The sequence below is a fragment of the Sturnira hondurensis genome, unplaced genomic scaffold (genome assembly GCF_014824575.4).
Source record: "Sturnira hondurensis isolate 20B ecotype Veracruz unplaced genomic scaffold, ASM1482457v3 Scaffold0004136, whole genome shotgun sequence".
Taxonomy (NCBI): Eukaryota; Metazoa; Chordata; class Mammalia; order Chiroptera; family Phyllostomidae; genus Sturnira; species Sturnira hondurensis.
This window is the reverse complement of record NW_028076767.1, coordinates 28084440-28107214: the sequence shown is the minus strand read 5'-3', so window position 1 is coordinate 28107214 and position 22775 is coordinate 28084440. Positions and strand designations below refer to the sequence as shown.

Below are 22775 nucleotides of genomic sequence, written 5' to 3'. Positions count from 1 at the left end.
AGAGCCTTCATTTCCTTCTCAGTTCCACACAAGAATATCTGCCAGAGAAAAACTTGAGTAATCCCTCAAAACCTTTTTTCTTCCTTGGGATAATAAGCCTTATCCTAAGGTTGCTTTTCTTTTGTTTTTCCATATAACATTTATGATGTGCGTGTGGGTTTTGGTTTTGGTGTTGTTACTGAGAACCTGCACATATTAACTCGCTTAATTACCCAAGTTATTCTTCGAGCTTCGTTGTGTGGCTGTACTGTTCCTTTGAATGCTCTTTGAAGCCACGAAGAATTACTGGAATCTTACGTTATAAAACCCCCTGGAGCCCAACTGAAATGACTAGTTAACCAGTGTGGGTCCGTGCCTCTCTGTAAACTGACCTGACTTCCGGCAGCGGTGCTCCCGTTCCCTAAGCCTGGTGAGCCGTGGCATTCGTACTCAAAGAGAGATAAATCCCGATGTCACAGGGTTGCTAACTACAGGGACAGAGGCAGCATGCCTAAGGCGGCACAAAAGACTTACACACAAGTGAATAATCCATCCCTTTGCTATTTCAACCATTCCCTCACTGGTCTCACCTTTTCTGGTCCTTTCAAACTCCAAATCATCCAACCGACTCTTCCTAAAAGAAACTCTTTGTTGCATCCCTTTTCCCATAAAACTGTCTTCACACGACACGATTATCAGCAGAACGAAGTTCAAACTCCTTACTTCGGCATTCAGCGTTCTCCGGTAGCTGCTCAACACCCACTTCCGTCAGACAAAACAATCAATGTTTTTCCCTACCTTTCCGACACAGTACCCACCGGGGTACCCTCCCCTAGCCTTTCAGTATATCCAAGTCTTCGCCTTCTTTCGTGCAGACCCTTCAATACTTTCCCATACTCCCAACCCAGCATTTGGCCTAGAGCACATTGCCTTCATACGGGGAGGTTCTTCAGCCTTAACTACGTGGCGTCATCAGTGACCACCTCTATCTGAAGCACGAGGTGATGCTCCCTCCATACAGTGAGTTGGAAAGAACAGGGACATATAGTCGGCACTCCGTAATATTAGATAGTGGTCATAACAACTGTCAGTTTTCTCTGTTAACCTACAAATTCCTAGTCAGCGGTAAAAGTTCCAGTTCATTTTTGGACAGTTACACAGTGACAACCTAATAAATACTTCTTGGTTGGTATGACATTATTATTAATAAATACTTTGTCGAGCAATATTTTTTAGAACACTGAAGAGAATCAACTACTTTCTGTTTACAGATACATTTAAGTTTATGAAAATGCATCTCCATTTCTGGCTGATCAAGAGGGGTAAGCAGGTCAAAACAGCTCGCAGGGGTGTCCAACCTTTTGGTGTCTCTGGGACACGCTGGAAGAATTCTCTCAGGCCACACATTACATAAACAAACACTAATGAAACCTGATGGGCAAAAAAAAGGTTTTAAGTAAATTTATGATTTTGTGCTGGGCCACATGTGGCCCGAGGGCTGCGGGTTGGACACCCCTGGGAGCAACAGAGAAATACATTTCCCTAACTGACTGAAATAGATTTATCTGCCTCTTAGGCATAAGAACCCAAGTGTATCTTTTGGGACTCATTTTCCTTTGCTCTTCGTTACTATCATACACTGCCCCCTCTTGGCTCGCCTTTACCAACAGAACTATGACTCGGAGCCCATTATCGCCCCCAAATACAGGTCTGGGGCCTTTCGCTCAAGTTGCACTGAGATCTGGAACTTCCACACCCTAACATGTGGCCTGGCAGGGTGTTCTGAATGAATTTTCAGGCACCAAGAGTCTGCGCTTTTTGGCTCATCCCAAAAGAATCAAGAATGTTAATGGTTTCCAAAGATAAAAGTGGGCCCTACATCTGGACACAATTAGAAAAACTGGGCACAAATGGGGATCTAGTCTGCACTCTGGCACGGTGGCCTTGAATTACTTGTGCGACTGTGAGAAAAGTCTGAGAACCAAGAGGCCTGCTCTTCCATTGTCGGTCTCACTCAGGAGGGAGCTTTTGGCACGTGCCCAGTGAGCGGCAGACACTCTCTCTCAGGAATGGGAAAAATTCCGGGCAGTCACACATTCCACAGCATTAAGATAAGAGTCTGAAACTACAAAGGCAGGCTCCTGTGGATCCAACGTCTAACCTTCTTTAAAGTCCGCCATTTTGTATTTTGAGCTGTTTAACAGATCCTCAGGACATCTACGTCTCACTGATGAGGAATGTGAAATACACACACACACACACACACACACACACACAATCGCTCTTTCTCTCTCTCTCCTAGGACAGTTTCTGCTTTAAACACATCACTAAAGCCGACAGGTCACCCTCATGCAGGTGCTCAGGTGCAGAGCTGGCCTGACAGAATGTCCCTGACATCAGGAGTAAAAGCTACCAGCTCACTAGCGAGGGAAGGGAGTCAGGCTGCTGGAAAGCAGCCCTGGTGCAAGGAGATTTTAGGTCCAATGAAAACGCCACCGCTAACTCAGTATTTTCCATGGACTATTACGTACCGTCCTCACAACCCTGAAAAAGAGGGTCTTTTATGCCCCCTTTTTTCACAGTAGAAAACTTGGGGCTCAAAGAAAGGAAGGAGCTGGCCGCATCTGACTCAGTCCCTCAGACTCTGAGCCAAGTTTCTGACCAAATTACTGATTCCATAAATGACTGTTCTTTCCAGTCCTTCTTTTTCTTTCTCCTGCTCTTACCCAGAAATGGGATTCTAACAAAAGTGGAGTTTTAAGTTTTAGCTTTGGTAGGCATAACTGTGCTCTCTGGAACTCTCACACGCTGCTGACTGTGAGTGGCAAGGATATACGACCACTTAATATTCTCTGATGACAGTTTTAAACGTCATAGGGATCAGACCCTGGACAGTAGGCCTATTGTGGTAAAAGCAGCGTTAAGATACCTGCAGTCCTTTCTGTTCTACTTACTGTCCTTGCAAGTGCCATCATCCGAGGCCGAGACGGCACACAAGGGAGGCAGTGTCCAACGGCCCCTTCAGATGACCGCAGGCGGAAAGAAGCTAGGCTGGGAGTCAAGAATTTCCATCTCCTGCAGCCCCAGCGCCAGTATCTGATGGACGGTGGTGAAATGCAAGCCCTCCCACTACAGCCTGGACTAGGGTTTTACACGAGGAAACTCACAGCAACAACAGGCGTCTCCATGGGCCCAGGGCCTTTCTGGGGGACCACCGACGCAGGGCATTTTTACCGCGCGACACCTTCCAGTGACCCACCTAAAACAGGCTCCGAGCTGCTATAACCTAATTACACCACGACACTTTCAGATGCGATTTCAAAGAGATTCGTGCAGCAATGGCTCTGGAATAAAAACTAGAAATGTATAAACAGAGTGCAAGTTTTAAAGGGAACCGTCTACTCACTCCCCTTAGTTCAAAGAAAGGCTGAGTCCACAGAAACCACCTTTCAACACGGTCACCCCGTGGCCTCACAGGCCCGGAGCCAGGAAGGGGACCGACTGTGAGGCCCCTCTCTCGGGAATGCGGTAGGGACAAGAAGGTATCACACAGCCAACGAGCCTTAGGAGAGAGAACTCTGTGTCCAGTCTTTAGTGGACGGGGTGCACATTATTTTAAGCGGCCATCCTGGGGCCGGTCATTTCCTCATCGGAGGCCACAGCATTTACCTGCTAAACTAGAAATCTACATGCACCAAGGACCTCAGGTGCTCCAAGACTTTTTTGTTATCACTGCCTCTGCAAAAGTCTTTTTTTGGCTTTCAAATATACTTTATACGTACAGTATTATTAAATCACATGCTCTTTTACCAAAAGATACGCTTCAAGCTTGGATTCCTTCTGTACTTCTGGTACAGAACTAGAAGCTGTCATTTTAGCTCCTAAGTATCAATGACCTGTTTGATGATGATCAATAAAACATAGGAGAAATTCTTTTAAAACCATTTTTCTGCATATTAAGACACGCCAACAAAACCCGTGTATAATTGAATATAGAACGCACAGGAGACGATATCTATAAAATGTCCTTATTTTCACAGCACTAATGGTATTCCGTACCCAATATAATACTCCAAATGACATACAGAAATACTGACTAATGCATTTCTAAACATGCCTGATTTTTTGAAGCACATCCTTCTATCAATATTAATGAATATTAATGAAAGAATACCTGAATCAGTTAGTAAAAACAACCACCTCAAGATATCATTTTATTAGGAAACTCGTAAGTGAAACTCTTTCAATTTGTACACTATCCCAAATTGAGACTTGTTTCTAAAAATGTCCCTCCATCCCACTGGCTAGCTAACTTATAAAACCTGTCTGCTCATCGTCACACGGTGTCTTGATACCGTGAAACCCCAGTACCGGAAACAGTATCACTGACATGCCGGGACACAAGTGTCCCAAGAAAACACCAGGGAAAGGAGGCCACACAGACCACATTCTCTAACTGCAAGTCTCTGAAACTGAAATGCAAAAATAAGTGGTTTTTAAAAAGCACTTCTGAATCATTAATGGGATAAAGAAGAAATGTAAATGTATAAAAAAGCACAAAGCCCCAAAAGTTGGGGAAAAGATTTATAATGTACCACGTACAAAACTTGCGGGGTGCGGCTAAAACAGAACTTAGAGGAACTGAATGCATCAGGAAGAAGGGAAATTAAACAGTTAAGGGTTCAACTCAAAAAACAATAAAATTTAACACCAATTTTGATTAAAAAATGAAATCTCTTAAACTAGAAATAAGTAAGAGCTTCTTTACCTGATCATGAGTGGGTCTCTGTACCAAATCCTGCCGCAAAGTCAGACTTAAACAGTAAAAACACTGGGAGAATTTTCTTTCAGGTGAGGAACGCCCACCATCACCTCTACTATTTAAAACCACAGTGGGAGGTCTTGGTAACACTGAAAAATGTGTGAGTACAAAGATCAAAAGGAAAATCTCAGATTATAATTCACGGACAGTAAGACTGTCTTAAAAAAAAAACACCTCCAGAAAACCCTGAATAAAACAATCCAAAATAAATCAATTTAACAAAGAGCTAAAACATTTTGGTGGATAAAATTACAAAGCTTTCTAAGGATAGAAGAAATAAGCCAAGCAGATGAAAAGACAAACCATGTTCAAGAGCAGAAAGGATTAACATCATAAAGATGGCGAACCTACCTAATTAGTCTATGTAGTCAATGCAATTCAGTCAAAAATCCCAGTGCTATTTTATGAAATTTGATACACCATTGCTAAAAATTATATGGGAGAATAATGACCTAAATTTCAAGTAGTGAACCGTGGGAAAGGAAATTTGTTTTAGACGGAAGGTCAGAGGAAGCCTGAGGAGACAACAGAACCAAGCGCCTACGTGGAGGGAGAAAAGTGTTTCAGATGGAGAGAATAAAAGTAAGTAACTACAGCTCCAACTGTAAAAAAAAACACGTTTCTGACATATTAATTGAATAAAGTCTTAATGAGAAAAGTAAAACTTTACAACTTAATAGAAAAAACATCTGAGACTTTTTCAGACATCTGGGTAGCAAAGAATTTCTTAGAGAAGGCACAGAAAGCAAATTGTTAAAGAAAATTGAGACAAGTGTGACTTCATGAAAATGAAAGTTACTTTCTAAGAAAAGACCTTGCAAAATTAAAAGTACAAGTCACAAGCTAAGAGGAAATATTTACAATGCATATAACTGATAAAAATAAAGAACTTCCACAAATTGGTCAAAAAAAAAAAGCGGGGGGGAGGCTATTTCCAAAGAAAACATTAGACTCTTGTCTAGGCAAACATGGAGAATCAGATGGAAACCAAAGAGGCTACGCAACAAAAGCTGTAAGCTGTTGTTATTAGTATTTATTTTGATATTTAAAATAACTTTCCCCAAGTCAGTTCTGCATAAGAATCTGAAGTTTCATTTTTAAACTTTATTTAAATACATGGTTAGGGTCATTTTAGCTGATGATAGTTTGCACAAGTATCAAAACTATATGCATGGTACTACGATGCAGAAAGAGCATATCAATTCTGGTTAAGAATTCTGAGAAACCTGGGAAATTTTATTTGACAGGTTTTGGCTGACTTCAGTTTTATTTGAACTTGGCGAAGTATGAGGTATCAAAACTCCTGCCTAAATAAAATAAAGACATTGCCCTAGTGTTGCTGTGCTTACTTAAAATAGATTTAAAAATAAATAATGGTCTTAATCTTGAATAAATCCTACCATAGAAGGGAGATTTGGGAACACAAATGGGAACACAATGTTAACTCATAACCTATGACAGAGCTCCCTCTGCTGGCCAAAGGAAATACAACAATCCTAACACTGACAGAACCTCTCTTGTCACTTAGGAGTAAGTCCTTCTGTTCTTGGGGGTTAAATAAAGTTCTTCTACAGCTCGTATCCAAAAAAAAAACAAAAAAAAACCCCACCCACTTACATAAACAAATAGCAGAAGCCTTTCAATATCTCCAAACTGATATTTTATCCAAACATGTGTTTTCAAAGTTGTGTGGGCCATGGTTTAACTCTATGGTTCTTAAGTAGGTTTATGGTACAAAAGTAGGTTTACAGTTGTTTGTATGAAAAGTAATACAATAATTCATAAATAATAACACAAGAATAAATTCTGTATCTCACACACTCACAACTGTAAACCTACTTTTCCCCCACCCTGAAGAGAACTGAAGTTTTGATCAGTTAAAATTTGTGAAAATAAATAGCTTTCCACTGGTGTCTTCTTTGAATTTCTGTGAAATGTTTAATCCTTGAAAATTAAAATTATAACTGTTATCCTTTATAAAACTTAAGAAAAGACACACATACCACTACAGCCATTTGCACTGGCTTCATAGAATGTAATTTTAAAGAAACTTTAACATGAAAACAAAAAGATTCTTGCATTAGTAATTTCTGTTTAGGAACTTCTCTGAAAAAAATTTTAATTTTATTTATTTATTTTTTAGATTTTTATTTATCTTAAGAAGGAAGGGGAAAGAGAGAGGGAGAGAAATATCAATGTATGGTTGCTTCTCATGTGTCCCCTGCTGGGAACTGGCCTACAACCCAGGCATGTGCCCTGACTGGGAATCGAACCACAATCCTTTGGTTCGCAGGCCCATGCTCAATCCACTGAGCTATATCAGCCAGGGTGCAACGTCTCTGAATTTTTGATACATGTTGACAACTAACTATATTTTATAGAATTTAAAAAAATGTATTTGTCACCTTGGCTGGTGTGGTTCAATGGACTGAGTGCCAGCCTGCAAACCAAAGGGTTGCTGGTTCGATTCCCAGTCAGGGTACATGCCTGGGTTGAGGGCCAGGTCCCCAGTGGGGGGCACATGAGAGGCAACCACACATTGATGTTTCTCTTTCTTCTTTCTCCTTTCCACTCTATCTAAAAATAAATAAAATCTTTTAAAAAATGTATATGTCTTAGAAAAGTTAGATATTTCATTTACTTCTACCCTCACTTGCTGTATTAAAAATTATGTCAACAATATCATACCAATATTAATGAACTGTTAAAGAAAGTAGTTCACCTGTACTCCACCAAAGAACTCCTATTCCTGACTTTATGCCCGTATAGCTCCTACACTGCAGTAATCTGTCTAGATACTGTTTTCTGATTATTTTCCACTTATAAGCATATGTATTTTTCATGTTGTTGTGTAGTCCTTTTTAATATTTAGCACACTTAACAATGTCTTTTTAATCATTTATCCATTGCTGGGCATTTTGGTTGTTCCTAATTTTCCACTATTATAAATAACTCTGCAGGGACCATCTACATATAAAATGTTCCTTCTTTTTCACATTCCCTGGAAAAATTTCCAGAAGTATTTGAATAATTTCATAGAGAGTATTAGTTGTGAGTTATATGGTTTTTATAAACGTGTGGACTATTACAGCTACAAGGGACAAGCAAAATTCTTTAATAATTCTTTAAGCCCTGGCTGGTGTGGCTCTGTGGATTGAGCGTGGGCCTGTGAACCACACGATCGCGGTTTGGTTCCCGGTCGGGGCACATGCCTGGGTTGCAGGCCAGTTCCCAGCGGGGGACACATGAGAAGCAACCATACACTGATGTTTCTCTCCCTCTCTCCTTCCCTTCCCTTCTAAAGATAAATAAATAAAATCTTAAAAATAATAATAATAATTCTTTAACTTTGTGACTCAGCAATTCCACTCTGGGAATACACGCAGCCCTGTGTCCACTGCAGCCTTATCCACTACGGCCGTCTGGAAGCAGCCCCAGTGCCCATCAGCAGGTCAGTGGACGACAGAGCCGTAGTACATTTACACCCTGGAACACTGCTTGGCTACAAAAAGGAAATCTTACCTTTCGTGACAACATGCATGGACCTGGAGGGCATCACGCTAAGTGAAATAAACCATTCAGAGAAAGACAAATACTATATGATTTCATTTATATGTGGAATCTGATGAACAAAATAAACAAAATAGGATCAGACTCATAGATACAAAGACTGACAGCTGTCAGAGGGGCCAGGGTGGGGGCTGGGTGAAAAAGGTAAAGGGATTAAGCAAAAACAAAAACTCACAGACAACAGTGTGGTGACTTCCAGAGGGAAAGGGGATGGAGGGAGGGAGGAGAGGGTAAAAGGGGATAAATGGTGACAGAAGGAGACCTGACTTTGGGTGGTGAATACACAATACAATATACACACGGGGGATTCTAGAATGTACACTCGAAACCCATATAATTTTATCAACCAATGTCACCCCCAGTAAATTCAATTAAATTTTTTTTAAATAATAATAATTCTTTCATTTTACTGATTAGGGCACAGAGGCCCTACCAGGAAAGGGAATTATCCAATGCAACACAGATAGCATCTGAGTCAGACTTAAGTCTAACAGTCTCCTTTAAATGTTTAAAAATCAATTCTGAAGAACTGATACGATGCCTGAGGTTTGCCCTAAGTTATTTCAGCTTGTTTCTTTCCCTGGAGGGAGAGGGGGAACTGAATATGATGGGCAGTGAGTTCATCATTTTTGAAACTGGGAGACAGGTCCACTGGAGTCATGATATTATTCTGCGTAGATGTGCATGCTTTAGTTTTCCATAATGAAAAGTTTAAATAACTCTAAAAACACTAAAGGGTGAAGATCTCAAAGTAAGTGGTGAACCTATCAAACCTGTGACCCCTAAACTGCACTGTAAGACCTGTGGCAGACTGTCTGTGAACTGAGTGTACTGAATACCACTCAGCTGCGACTGGTTAGGGTTTTGGTTTTTTTTTTAATTTTTAGAGGGGAAGGGAAGGAGAAAGAGAGGGAGAGAAACATCAATGTGTGGTTGTCTTCACATGGCCCCCACTAGGGACCTGGCCAGCAACCCAGGCTTATGCCCTGACTGGGAATCCAATGGCAACCCTTTGGTTCACAGCCTGTGCTCAATCCACTGAGCTACACCAGCCAGGGCTTGGGTAGGTTTTTAAATGTTTCTTCATCATGACTATAATAAAGGATGCATGTTTCGCATTAGGTATGCTAAAACTAGCCAAGCTCAGAAGCTGAACAAACAACCCACTGAATTAATTAGCACTTGAAATATGAAAATTACATTTGGAGCAAAATTAATTCTTTAAATAAAAAAGGCAGATTTTCCATGACATGTGGAGGAACACGTTTATGGATCAGCCTCGATATAGTGCATGGTGATTATAATCATCTGCGTAATTAATTCAAACAAAGATATGGCACTTAGAAGCAAAAGACTAGAGGTCAGCAGCTTGTTACTGAATAACAAACCTTCCTAATAAATCACATGGGTGACTTAAAAAAAGAAAAGAATTACTGCAAAACAAACCTTCCTGACAAATCACATGAACTACTTAAAAAAAAGAAAACTAAATTTAGTTCAAAGCATTCACTTGGTAGTTTATACAGCCCCAGGCACAGTTTACCCAGGGTGCTTCAGTCCTGAGTTTAGGGGATGGAACACGCCCTAAGAGTACAATGAGACATGAACTTAAAGAGACCGGCAGGGAGTGACAGATGTCGCTTTGTAAATATCCATTTTTAGGCCACAAAAAGCAGTGAGAGAAGGAAAGAAAAAAAATGATTCTTAAGGCAACACATAGTTCAAAGTCCTAATTTACAGGATGCCCTATGACACCAGCAGTGTTTTTGGTGGGATTTTTGTTTTCCAATAAATGCTGGAAAATAAATTTAAATATCTATAATCCTGTCGTCCATAAGAGCTACTTCTAATATTTGGTTTCTTTCTCTCTAACTCTTTTGTTGTTGTCCTTTTAATTTTTTTATTTTTATTTTTATTTTTTTTCTTAGAGCAAGGGGAAGGGAGGGAGAAAGAGAGGAAGAAAAACATCAATGTGTAGTTGCCTCTCATGTGCCCCCTATTGGGGGCCTGGCCTGCAACCCAGGCATGTGCTCTGACTGGGAATCAAACCTGTGACCCCCTGGTTTACAGGCCGGTGCTCAATCCACTGAGCCACACCAGCCAGGACAGTCTTTTTTTTATATACATATTAACATATGTTAATTTTTTTCCTTTTGTAAATTTTGACTCCTCCTTTTTCACTCAATAAAGTATCCTAAGTATTTTTCCCCAAACAGGATTTTTACATAGCATAGTACGGTGGTCATATGGTCCGTCCTGTGGTCGGGTCATAATTTATTTGACCAAACATCTGTACTAAATATTGAACTTAATCCAGGCTGGGTTTTTTTCCAATTTTAAGTAATATGTTTGAAAAATTCTTGATATAATTTACTTATATCTTCAATTATTTTCTTGGACCAGATTCCTAGAAGTGGAATTTACTGGGTCAAAGGTCCAAACTCCTTAAACTCCTAATCAACACTACCTTCCAGAAAAGTTACACAATTTATATCTCCATTGACAGTATTCCTACTCTTTCCCCATCTTTGTGGTTTCAACCAGATCAGAAGATCAGGGGCCAACCGCCAATGAGGAGCCTTGGTCCCCAAACGAAACAAGAGTAAAACCTTCCCCCTTGAGAAACAAAGGGCTGATCACAGATACAAACACCTGAAAGGTGAAATGAGAGGGCTATGGAAACTCGGTTTCCCTGTCAGAACACCTCCAACCCACCACTCACTCACCGACCTGCCTGCCTTTTTCCTTCGGGGCTTTTTCAGTAACCCCCAGTCTAAACAAAACACTCTGCTTCGACAGCACCCCGCAGTACCTCTATTTTAGAGCTCATTTCGTACTCGCAAGTATAATCAATGGTCTGTCTCTCACACTAGACGTGAGCTCCTCCAGGGCGAGAACTGTGTCCTCATTCCCTGCCCTACTCTCTGCGTCTACCCAAGTACCTGCGATACAATCTGCACTGAAGAAAAATTTCTCACCGAATTATCATTCGCAAAGCAGAGTGTCTAGGGAAGGGGTGAGAGGACTTTTCTGTCTGTAAAGAACCAGACAGCAAAAATTTCTGGCTCTGGAAGCGATGTGGTCCCCGTCACAAATACTCAATTCTGCTTTGTAGCACAACAGTAGTCATAGACAATATGTAAATGAATGGACGTGGCCATGTTCCAATGACACTTTATTGTCTAAGCCAGGTGGCAGGCCAGATTTGGGATGTGGAGCATAGTTTGCCTATGCCTGGTTTAGAGGAGGAAACTTTAAATTTTAAAAAAGGGAGAAAAAAAGATAATGATGAAAAGATCATAAGAGACTTAAACGTTTAAACCTGTGCAAAGTTTAGGCTGTACTAATGCAACTCAATTATCATCACTTTGTACTCTCAAATCCCTTTTGTCTGTGACTTGGTCTGCAACACAAAGCAAGGGGAAGGGAAACAATGAAGGAGGCAGGAGAGGGCAGCACCATGACAAGAGCTGGACATGGGTATTAGGCCTCAGTCACAGGCAAAAAAGGACCCGCAGGGTAAGGAGTGAGGATGGGCTGAAACGTGAAGGAATTTGATGGGACTTCTAACTCTGTACAATCATTTTGAATAGACTAAGTATTGGTAAACCTGGGTGAGACATACAGAATATTAAGAAAACAGGTTGGAGACATGCAGAGTCAATAGCTCAGAATTATGCGTCACAACAACCTACATGCCTGCCAGCACAGATCCAGGACAAGGAGGTGAAAATGACATCCGGCAACGAGGGAACGGCCATTCGGGTTCAAAAGCAAGTCCCTTCTAATTGCGGAGGCTTCCTGCCTCGGACTCCACGTGTCAGCCTGCCTCTCCCCAGAGCCGCGGCCTCCCCACCTCCCTCCAGTGCTCTGACTGCTTTGCCTGCTGTGGTGGAAGATCAAGCAGACCTGGAGACCAAGCCTGCGTGGACTGCGTGGACCTGTCTTCTCTGGAACGTGTGCAGTCCGCCTGAGCAGGGAGTATACTTAATCAGAGCCTTACTTTTCATCGTCCCTTCCTCTTCCTCATCCTCGGCGTTGATCACCATGGTGCCCAGCTGTGACGCCAGTGTGTCATCGTGCTCAATCATGGTATTGGCCCCGTCGCTCATGGTGCTGGCTACTCGGACAGTGCCCATCTCGTCACCCACTGCTCGGACCATCGTGCCAGAATCCAGTTCGTCCTCCTCCTGTAAAAGGACAAATCTCAAACTGGGGCTGGTTTGACCAGGAGCAAGTATTCCGAATTACTATTACTCATCTTGGGGCAAGTATTTCTGGATTTGACAACTACTGAGGTTCTAAGCCCACTTGGTAGAGCTGAGAGCACTCTTATCTGCCCAAAGAACATAAATGTACCCACGTGAGAGCAGTGTATCTAACCGTTAAGGACCTTCTCCCTCTCCCCTTCTCAACAGAGTTTTGCAACACAGATCCAAGGAGCTGAGATGCACGCCCTCGGGATCTCAGGGTTGTGAAGGAGTCTGGTAGTGTCAGATGTACACATTTAGTACGAATCCTCGATTCCCCCAAAGGACACAGAAAAACCAAGTCTCAGACCTGAGCATTCTCTTTCCCGAGTAACAAGTTGCACTGAATAAAAAATAAAAATTGGAAGTGTCTCAGGAAGCGTTATGAGAAGAGCAAGCGAGGACAGGACAGTCATGCAGGACGAGTCTCCTCCAGCTCCAGGCTGATCCCACATCCATGCGTCCGGCCCAGCCCGGCCATCATGAAGTAAGAAATATTCACACCTGAGGCCCACAGCCAGCTGTGCCACTCACCGAGTTTTCTTCATCCTCCTGGTCCGCCTCCCGCTGCTGGGCTTCCTGGCGTTTCAGTTTCACATCCATGGCTTCGTTAATTAAGTCCCGCAGTATCGACACTCCTTTGGCGCTCTTGACAAACGGGTGCTTAAACAAGAAAGGGAGCAACGCTGGGACAGTGCATGGGTGACGGTGCCAAGCAGTGCCTGGCACACTGCAGCTACTCGATAACAGCTGTCGAGTCAGCCAATGAAGCTCATCTTTCTCGTCTGTCGTTGGATAACAACCACAGTCACTTTGTGAGCAGACTGACATTCAGGCTTTGCCCACCTTGTCTGGCCTGGCTGGCACTGTCTCCCCAGTTTCTCTCTGCCAAATCTAGAGATTCCCAACAGGATGGAATCACCCCGGGAGGAAGTTCTGTAGTGCTGGGGGCCTGGAGTTACAATGTTGGAAGAACCGGAGCAGCATGGGAGGAGAGGCTGGGACACCACACTCGGGCGCAGCAACAAGTTATACAGCGGATTCCATACATCTTTTAATGTCTCAGAGGACACATACGCTTTGATAAATGATACTGAAAACTTTTTCAAGAGATAAGCAAGCTGTCTAGTAATTTGGGAGGTGAGTTTGGAGTAGGGGGCTTAAAGGGAATAAAGACATTCTTTAGAAACCAATGAACAATTTACTCACCCTGCTTATTCTGTCTATTCAATGTGCTATAGTGTTTCCAACTACGTATTTAGGTAAAAATGAACTCAGTGTAAAAGGGAAGTCACTGCAGAAGTACCACAAACACTGTGACAGATGTAGGCTCACATACTTAATCAGCAGAGACACTTGAAGCATAGGAATACTGCTGGGTTTCATTTATAAAAATGAAGTTTTAGCCCTGGCTGGTGTAGCTCAGTGGGTTGGGCAGGGGCCTGCGAACCACACGATCGCGGTTCGATTCCCAGTCAGGGCACATGCCGGGGTTGCAGGCCAGTTCCCAGCAGGGGACTCATGAGAGGCAACCATACGTTGAGGTTTCTCTCCTCTCCTTCCCTTCCTCCCTAAAGATAAATAAATAAAATCTTTAAAAAAATGAAGTTTTAAAATATTGATACCATCTTACATTTTTGTTGTTTGTAGCACAACTGTAAGAAATCTATGCTGTGAAAGTTACATATAGAAATTATTCACAGGGGGCTTGGGGGGCGGTTGCTTGTTGCTTTCCAAACTTGTTCTGACACTGTCCCCAGTGTTTCTCTCTGTACTCCATTCTCTGTTCCCTATGACCTATTCAAGGATGTGGTCTCCAGGTTCTTGGTAAATGCTCTATGGATTGAAAGCAAACCTCACCGGGTGGCAGGATCCCAATGCAGGAGATCTCTTTTCCCTAAGACTTTATCAATACCCCAGCCAGGCAGGAAAAGAATTTTGCCACTGCACTTGGAAATAAGACCCAATTGTTTGCAAGAATATCCTATTTCCTGTTCTCTCTACTTGGAAAGCCTATAAAATCGTTTCCCTCCTCTTATCATATACAAAAAGTCTGGTCTGCCATTACTTAGTATTAGTTTTATGCAAGTGCCCACCCTTCATATTCCCGTATTTCGTAAATGGAATGCTTTCTGTTCTCTTTACTGCTCTTAAATCTAAATTCCTTCATGATAATGGGCACAGGCCTCTACTTCATTGTGTCTGAAAGGTGAGTAAAGCTGGAGCATTCCTATACTGACAAATACATTATTTCATTATAAATTATTATCTTTACATGTCTCCATTGTACCACAGACATTATACTAATTCTTTTAAATTCATGAGCACTAATAGATTTATCATCTTTGAGTTTCATTCCAGAAGAGTAATGAGTGTTAAAAAATACATGCATATATATGACGAAGTCTGGCTGGAAAAAGCCCAGCCATTGTTAATATCACAAGAATGTTTGCATGACATCAGTGCAACCCGGCAGCCAAGGAGAGTGGACTGGGATGCGCATGCGTGAACACTGACGACTTCACTGTGCTCGTCAGTGGGGGTGGCAGACACCGTAAAGTGAGCACGTGTACTGTGTGGCCATTGCATTGAGAATGACTGAGCAAGTAGAACAACGAATCTGCATCAAATTTTGCGTTAAGCTTGAACATTCCTCTGTGAAATCTATCCATACGATTCAGAGGCCACAGCTGTGGGCAGCTGGCAATGGGCAGCTGCAGCATGACAGTGCGTCCGCTCATGTAGCACGTCTTGTGCAGAGTTTTTGTGAAACATCAAAACACCCAGGTCACTCAGCCCCGCTACAGCCCAGATTTGGCGCCTTGCAATTTCTGGCTCTTCCCAAAACTAAAATCACCTTTGAAAAGGAAGAGATTTCAGACTGTCCATGAGATTCAGAAAAATATGATGGGATAGCTGATGGTGACTGGGAGAACTGTGTGAGGTCCCAAGGTGCCTACTTGAAGGGGACTGAAGCGTCATTGTCCTATGTACAATATTTCTTGTATCTTCTTCAATAAATGTCTCTATTTTTCATATTACATGGCTGGATACCTTCTGGACAGACCTCATATATATGGGGTCCAATATGATTGAAAACCATTGGCCTAGCTCAATAATAATAGTGAATATCTGTCAAACCCATATCATACTATCTTTAATATATGTAAATTATTATTCAAAGTTATATGTCACTTAATATTCATAACATGTGAAACAGATACTTTATCTCCACTTTATAAATAAAACTAACATAACACAGAAATTATATTACTTGCCTAAGGTCATGAAGCTACTAAATAGAAAGCCAGGATTCGAACCTGGGCAGCCTGAACTCCAGACTCCAAGCTCCTAACCACTAAGCATGCTGCCTGCCAAATGCCACCCATCCTTCAAGGTCCAGGCACAACGGCCACCTCCTGCAGGAAAGCACTCCTAGTATCTCCAATCCAAAGCACCTCCTTCCACCCTAAGCTATGATGCCACCTACCATCCACCTCCGTTCTTTGCCAGAACTGGGTAGATTTGACAGCACTCCTGCCTTGGAATCAAGAAGACCTAGGTTCGAATCTCAGCGCCACTGTTTACCTGCTGAATGTCCATGGAAGAGTTAACCTGTGTAAGCTTCCACTTCTCACCTGTGAAAATGAATGATCCCACCCCTCCCAGGGTCTAGGTCATCATTTAATGACTGAACACATGAAAAGCACCCAGCACCCTGTAGGTGCTCACACACTGTCAGCTCCCACTCTCTAACCCGGGAGAGTCCTCGCTTTTCTTGTCATATTGTCTTCTTCAATGATTTAACACTCTTTTCTACATCTTTCCTGCTGAGATCCAACCCCTCCCCACCCTGAGAGGTGGTAAGCTTCGTTCTTCTTCACCATGCCCGGGAGGTGGGTTGGCAGATGCTCACCTGCAGGAGCTGCGTGGCCGTGGCTCTCTGCTCAGGGCTCTTTACGAGACACTGCTTCACGAAGTCCATGAAGCCGTCGGACCACAGCTCCGGCTTTCGGAATGTGGGAGGCGGGTTGGTGGGAATCATGAAGATTGCCTGGTTTTACAAAACAAACAAACAACAAAAAAAGGTTTGGTAAAATAAAGGTGACGCTCCAATAAAAATGGAACTAGAAATACATTTAAAGTTTGACAATATAGTTTTCTCTTATCTACTGAAGAGCCCACCCAAATTCCAACAAAAGTCTGAGTCTTCAAAGTAAGACGTACGACTCTCCCTCTCCGCCCTCCCTTCCCTCTCCTCCTCCCACATGTGTGTTCCTGTCTCCCAAACCTCACAACACCCACCAAGCCTTTTTCGATTTTTCTTAACCGAGGGACATTGCCTTTTGAAGTGAAAAGACAAGACCTGAGAGCATCCGTATCCTGAAGATAGGAGCTTACCTTTAGGTCCATGAATACTTTTTAAAATATAACTGTTAAGTTTTTCAACGTGACAACTAATTAACCAGCAAAGAGAAGGCACTGGGTTGGGAGGTGGGAAAACTACAAAGCCCCAGAGGAGGGGTTGGTGGTGAGGGGTCCTGGGAGCGGGTAGAGCCTGGAAACCCCTTGCAGTGTCTTGGTGGAGAGCAAATCTCCAGGCCCCTAACACTCTAGGAGGAGACAGAGGTGGGAGAGTACAGAGTCTCCGGCTGAAGAGAGTCTGGGGAGCTACCAACCAGAACCTGACTATTTAAAAACCTGTGAGGGCCACGCAGGAAAAAGACAACACATGAACCAGCCTGGGTGTTAGCAACATGAGATCAAAAGAATAGTTTGCTCTCCTCTTAATACTACTTACTATAAAACAAACATTGGAGAAAACACCCCAGTAAGTGACAACCCATACTTGGCCAACGGAATCGTGGAGACTGATCAAGTAGGAAGCCCGTGCCCTGTATAAAGGAGGAGACCGCTGCTCGGCTCCAGTTAATATCGTTATGTTAAAATGGGAGCACCTAAACTGAAAAAACAGACACTGCACAGGTCACACCAAGCACTCTGTGGCCCATGGCCTGCCTAGGGCTAGAGACACAGAGCTTCCAGAATGAAGAGGGTAAATCTTACTTGAATTAATTAGAGACGACAGGGAGCAGAAGTGTATCATCTGTCTAGACTGACACCAATGATATACACTTAATTCATTTATCCTCTGGCACCTAACCAAGTACGTCATCTAACTAACTTTCTAATGATGACAGTAACTAAGTAGCCCACGGTCTCCCGTCCATGTCCTCACCCTCATTGGATGGATGTCGGCGTACGGGGGCTTTCCTTCAGCCATTTCTATAGCAGTGATCCCCAGTGACCAGATGTCTGCCACACAGTTGTACCCAATTTCCTGAATCACTTCGGGGGCCATCCAAAATGGTGTCCCTATGACTGTATTCCGCTTGGCCATGGTATCCTAACATAGAAAGGAGACAGATGAACACTAAGCATTAAAACTGTTAAGAAAAAGAGGCTTTTCCAACAATAAGAAATGTCTTCTACTTGAAATACATATAAAAATCGTACTCCAGGCATGACCAAGGAAGTCACAAAAGAAATTCAAACGACCTAGAGATGTAAAAGATTCTCACATAAAAAAAAATAACAATCAATCCATCAAACACTAAAATAAGACTGACAAAAATTGAAAAGATTACTAATAACTAGTGTTGACAATATACCAGTATTACACTGTTATTCAAGTATAAACAGGTAAGACTTTTAGTAGGCATTTTGGCACTATTTATTAAACTTAAATGTCCATACCCTTCAATCCAAATTTATTTCTAGACCTGGGACAAAAGGGTGTTTATAGTTGGGAGTACGTGAAACCCAGAGTTTATTCCTGTATTATTGTTTACTATTAGATAACCTTTTCTGTGGACAACTGCACACCTGCCCTGGCCTCACTCCGTATACACAAGTTTTGTGGAAATAGTTGTAATGGGCGGGGAGAGGGAAGAGAAAGGAAATAACCCAAATGACCATCTAAAGTTAAAAACAATAAATACCCATACAATGTAATACCACATTGTAAAAAAAAGAGATAAATACAGTTTTCTGGCATGGAAAAAAGGTACAAGATATATTGTGAAGCAAAAAAATTAGGCCATGAAATTATATATAATATAATCTGTTTTTGTAAAAGAAAACTAATGGAGCAACAACCAATAATAATAAATATTGTTGTTATATGGACAGCAAAAAACAAAACAAAACCAAAAAGCTCAAATAACATACACCAAACTACTGCCCTGGCTGGTGTGGCTCAGTGGACTGAGCGCCAGCCTGCACGAACCCAAGGGTGGCCAGTTGATTTCCGGCCAGGGCACAGGCCTGGGTTGTGGGCCAGGTCCCCAGTAGGGGGTGTACGAGAGGCAACCATACATTCATGTTTCTCTCCCTCTCTACCTCCCTTCCCCTCTGCCTAAAAATAATAAATAAAATCTTTAAAAAATATACGTCAAACTATTAACAATTACAGGCAGAAGTTAGAATCACTAAAGACTTCTTTCCATCCATATTCTTCTGTAACACTCTATGGTTTACACGAGCATGTATTAAATGTGCAAATGGGAAATTAAAGAAAATTATATATGCATATGTGTACATGCATATATATGTACATGTATAATTTAAAATATGTATTTTATACATATACAGTATATACATATATACAGTATAAACATATATTTCTATGTAATATGTGCACACACACACACACACAGAGTCTTAGTTTAGGGATTAAAGAGGAAGAAATACATAGAGTCCACATGGGCAAATGACCACCTGCATGCTTCCCCAGGGTGGCACGCCCTCATGAAGGAGAGCCTTCCTAGAATTCCTGTATTTTAGGAAAAGAAGGATTCTAAACAACTAAATATGCAAAAGAACTTCCCGTCATCTCCACCAATCTCCCTTCTGGAGTGCCTGTGACTTAAGGTAGGTTATGTCAGTCAGGAGCCAAGGACAGGTAACAGTGTTAAATCGACCTCACAGTGGCAGGCCTGCGTAAAATAATTAACACAGGAACTATCTTGCTGCTTAGTCATTTCCTTCGCTCTGAAACTCGAAATCTGCAGGGGCATTTTCAAACAGTGGCAGTCAGTTGTTTTTCAAGGATTATAACTAGAAATGGGCATTTGAATAACCAGAAACTCTTTGAAAATGAAAAGTGATGACTAGATACGAAACCAACCAGATCAATGGAAAATATTAAGTCCAGAAACAGACTAACACGTTCCAGGTAGATTTCAAATTTAAAAAAATAATACCAGCTCTAAAACAGCAAACAGACAAAATACATCTATATAATCTACCACCCCAAAAAACTGCTGGAGACATAACTTCGTGGCACCTGCTAGTATACACCTCTCCGGACTGTTTTTATTTTTTCTGCATGTATTTCATACACACTTACGTATGTTACAAAATCAGATAATTAATGCTAGACTTCCTGTTTTGAAAACTTTTCGTTGCTACGCACTGGTGAGGCAGAAGGCGCGTCAGGAGGCTGCATCCTGGCACCGAGTGAGGACAAGTGTTTTTAGGAACTGCCAACTGCCACCCGCACGTTCAATGAGAAGACGCTATGTCTTATTCAAGGAAAGCAGTTTGGATTTCATTTTTCTTCCTTTTATAAATACAACGATGGAACCCAATATAATTTAAAGTAATACTCTGTCATTTCTTGTTTTAGAGTTTGTTTTTTATCAAAGTTAACCAAACTTAAATTATGGGACCTGAACCCCAGGAATCTAAAGTAACCTATTAGCTCTTTGGTAAACTATTGATACCCTTATGATTTTTCTCTTTTTTCACTAATAAAATCACATCGAATCTTATATTTTAAAAACAAATAAATAAAACAAATTCCTTCTCAGGACACAGGTGAAAGCTACCAGTACAAGGCAACACTCATACTTACTGTAAGTTGCCCTGCTACCCCGAAATCTGCAAGTTTTGCGTGTCCTTCTGTATTTAGCAAAATATTTCCAGCCTTGATATCTCGGTGTATTTTTCTCATAAAATGAAGGTATTCCAGTCCTTTAAGTGTTGACTGTAATATCGTAGCTATTTCATCTTCTGTTAACTGAAAAATAGAATGAGAAATCAAAATTCTATCAGTGCACATCAGCATATGTGAAAGAGGAAAAAAGCAATCGATCCAAACTCCTTTCCTAGAATATAAACACAGGACCCCATTCAACATGTAAGCGGCACCTGACAACTCGTAACAGCAATGCTATGCGGACCTCTCCCAAAGTTATGTCCTGGCCCAGATCACTCCCCAAACACGACATTCGTGTACCTGCCCACACAACATCTCCAACGAATACCTAACAAGTGTCAAAGCACAACATGTCCAACTCAAATTCTTTATTTCTGCCACCACCCCAGCCTTCTTCTTACCACCCTACTCTATTCTCCTCTCTCTCAGTAAAAGGCAATTTCATTGTTCCAGTTGCTCTGGCCCAAAATCTTGAGGTCATCCTTGGTTGTTCTCTGTCTTCAAAATATATCTAAATATATCCTTTGCAATCACCCTGGTCCAAGTTACCATCATGTCCTGCCTGAACTAGCCTAATCATTTCCTAACTGGTCTCTTTGCTTCTGGCCTTGACCTTCTACAATATACTTTCCTCACAGAAGCCATACAAAAACCTTTAAAATGTAAGCCAGATCTGCTCAAAACCCCACAGGCTTCCTAAGTCACCCCAAGTTAAAAGGCAGCCCTCACCAAGGTCTTACACGACCTGGCCCCCAGCTACCTGCACCCTCTACCCCTTCCCACCTTGCTCGTTGGTCTCAGCTCCCCAGGCTTCCTCGATGTTCCTCGAATGCTCTTAGTCCACATCCACGTCTGCACCTTCCACCTGCTGTTCTCTCTGCCTACGATGCTCTTCACCAGGTTTCTGTACGACTTGCTCCCTCCCTTTACTGCTTCTGTCCAAATGCCACCTCTTCAGAAAATCAGTGGCCCTCCTTGGCTCCCTCCACTCCTACATCATTCTCTGTCCCTTCATCCTATCTGGTCAAAGCCATCTGACATATCACACATTACTTGTACACCTATTTATGTGATGTCTTCCCTATTGGAAACATATGCTGCATTTAAAAACATCTTTGATCTGCTTACTACCTAATCCCTAGCTCCAAGAAAGCCAGCCGACACGGAGCAGGGTCCTGAGAAAGCCCCTGCTGAATGATGATGAACACATAAAAGAACACGGGAGACAGACACAGAATACCCGATCAGCCCGAGTCCTAACCACACTCAATCCACGGGTTCTCTGCCGTCATGCCAGATGACGCACATTCAGAGGGGAGTGCACTGTGGCGCCGAACACGCGCCATTTGGAAACAGAAAGACCCAGCTTTCCCTCTGGGCTCTACCTTCTAGCCGTGTGACTTAACCTAGTTATCCAACTTCTCTTAGTCTCGGTTTCTCAAACGACAGAATAAAAATATCACCCATTTTCAAGAGTGTCATGCAAATGAAACAATACAAAGCATATGAGAATATACACGGTCTAAGAACTACTACACTATCACCCAGTCAACAAATATTTAAGAAGCATGTATTATGAACCAGGTACTATGCTTAAAAATAGCGAACAATTACTAGGCCTTTAATCTACACTAGGCACTATTTCTGTAATTCCTTTAATCCTTGTAGTAATCCAATGGGGTACATATATATAATTATCATCACCATTTTATAGATGACGAAGCTGAAACCCAAATTAAGTGCTCTGGGCCAAAGGTCACAGAGCTAATAAATGGTAGAGCCTTCACTGAAGTCCCAGCAGACACCAGCGGCAAGGCATCGAACCCGAGTCTGGGGTCCCTTCTGGACCAAAGCGGCCAAAGCTCACCACTGGCTTCCCAGCTCCTTATTCTGAACAGCTGGGCTAATCATTACGGTAGGGAAGCCCCAAAGAAATCTACGGGAGCCACCAGGGACAGCTTGTTAAGGCACATCTCCATTCGGACAAGCCATATCTCAAGTCCTCGATGACCGTATGTGGCTGGAGACCGTCATGCAAACCCCATACAGCAAACGGTCTTTCACAGAGAGGGCTCTCTGACTGCCGGGCTACAGAGAGAGTGCGCCGGTGACCACTGGGGGTAGGGGAAGAAAGCGAAACCCAAACTCAAAC

The 22775-nt window shown here is 42.3% G+C and overlaps 1 protein-coding gene across 1 annotated transcript in view; it reads right to left on the bottom strand.

The window, feature by feature from the left end:
• STK4 (serine/threonine kinase 4) overlaps positions 1-22775 on the bottom strand; it is an 86722-nt gene that overhangs the window by 48861 nt on the left and 15086 nt on the right. Inside the window, exons 5-9 of the mRNA XM_037044140.1 lie at positions 20540-20704; positions 17861-18028; positions 16538-16675; positions 13156-13284; positions 12375-12561 (exon numbers count right to left, since the gene is read on the bottom strand). Of these exons, the coding sequence (XP_036900035.1) occupies positions 12375-12561; positions 13156-13284; positions 16538-16675; positions 17861-18028; positions 20540-20704 (787 nt within the window). The remainder of the gene's footprint in view (positions 1-12374; positions 12562-13155; positions 13285-16537; positions 16676-17860; positions 18029-20539; positions 20705-22775) is intronic.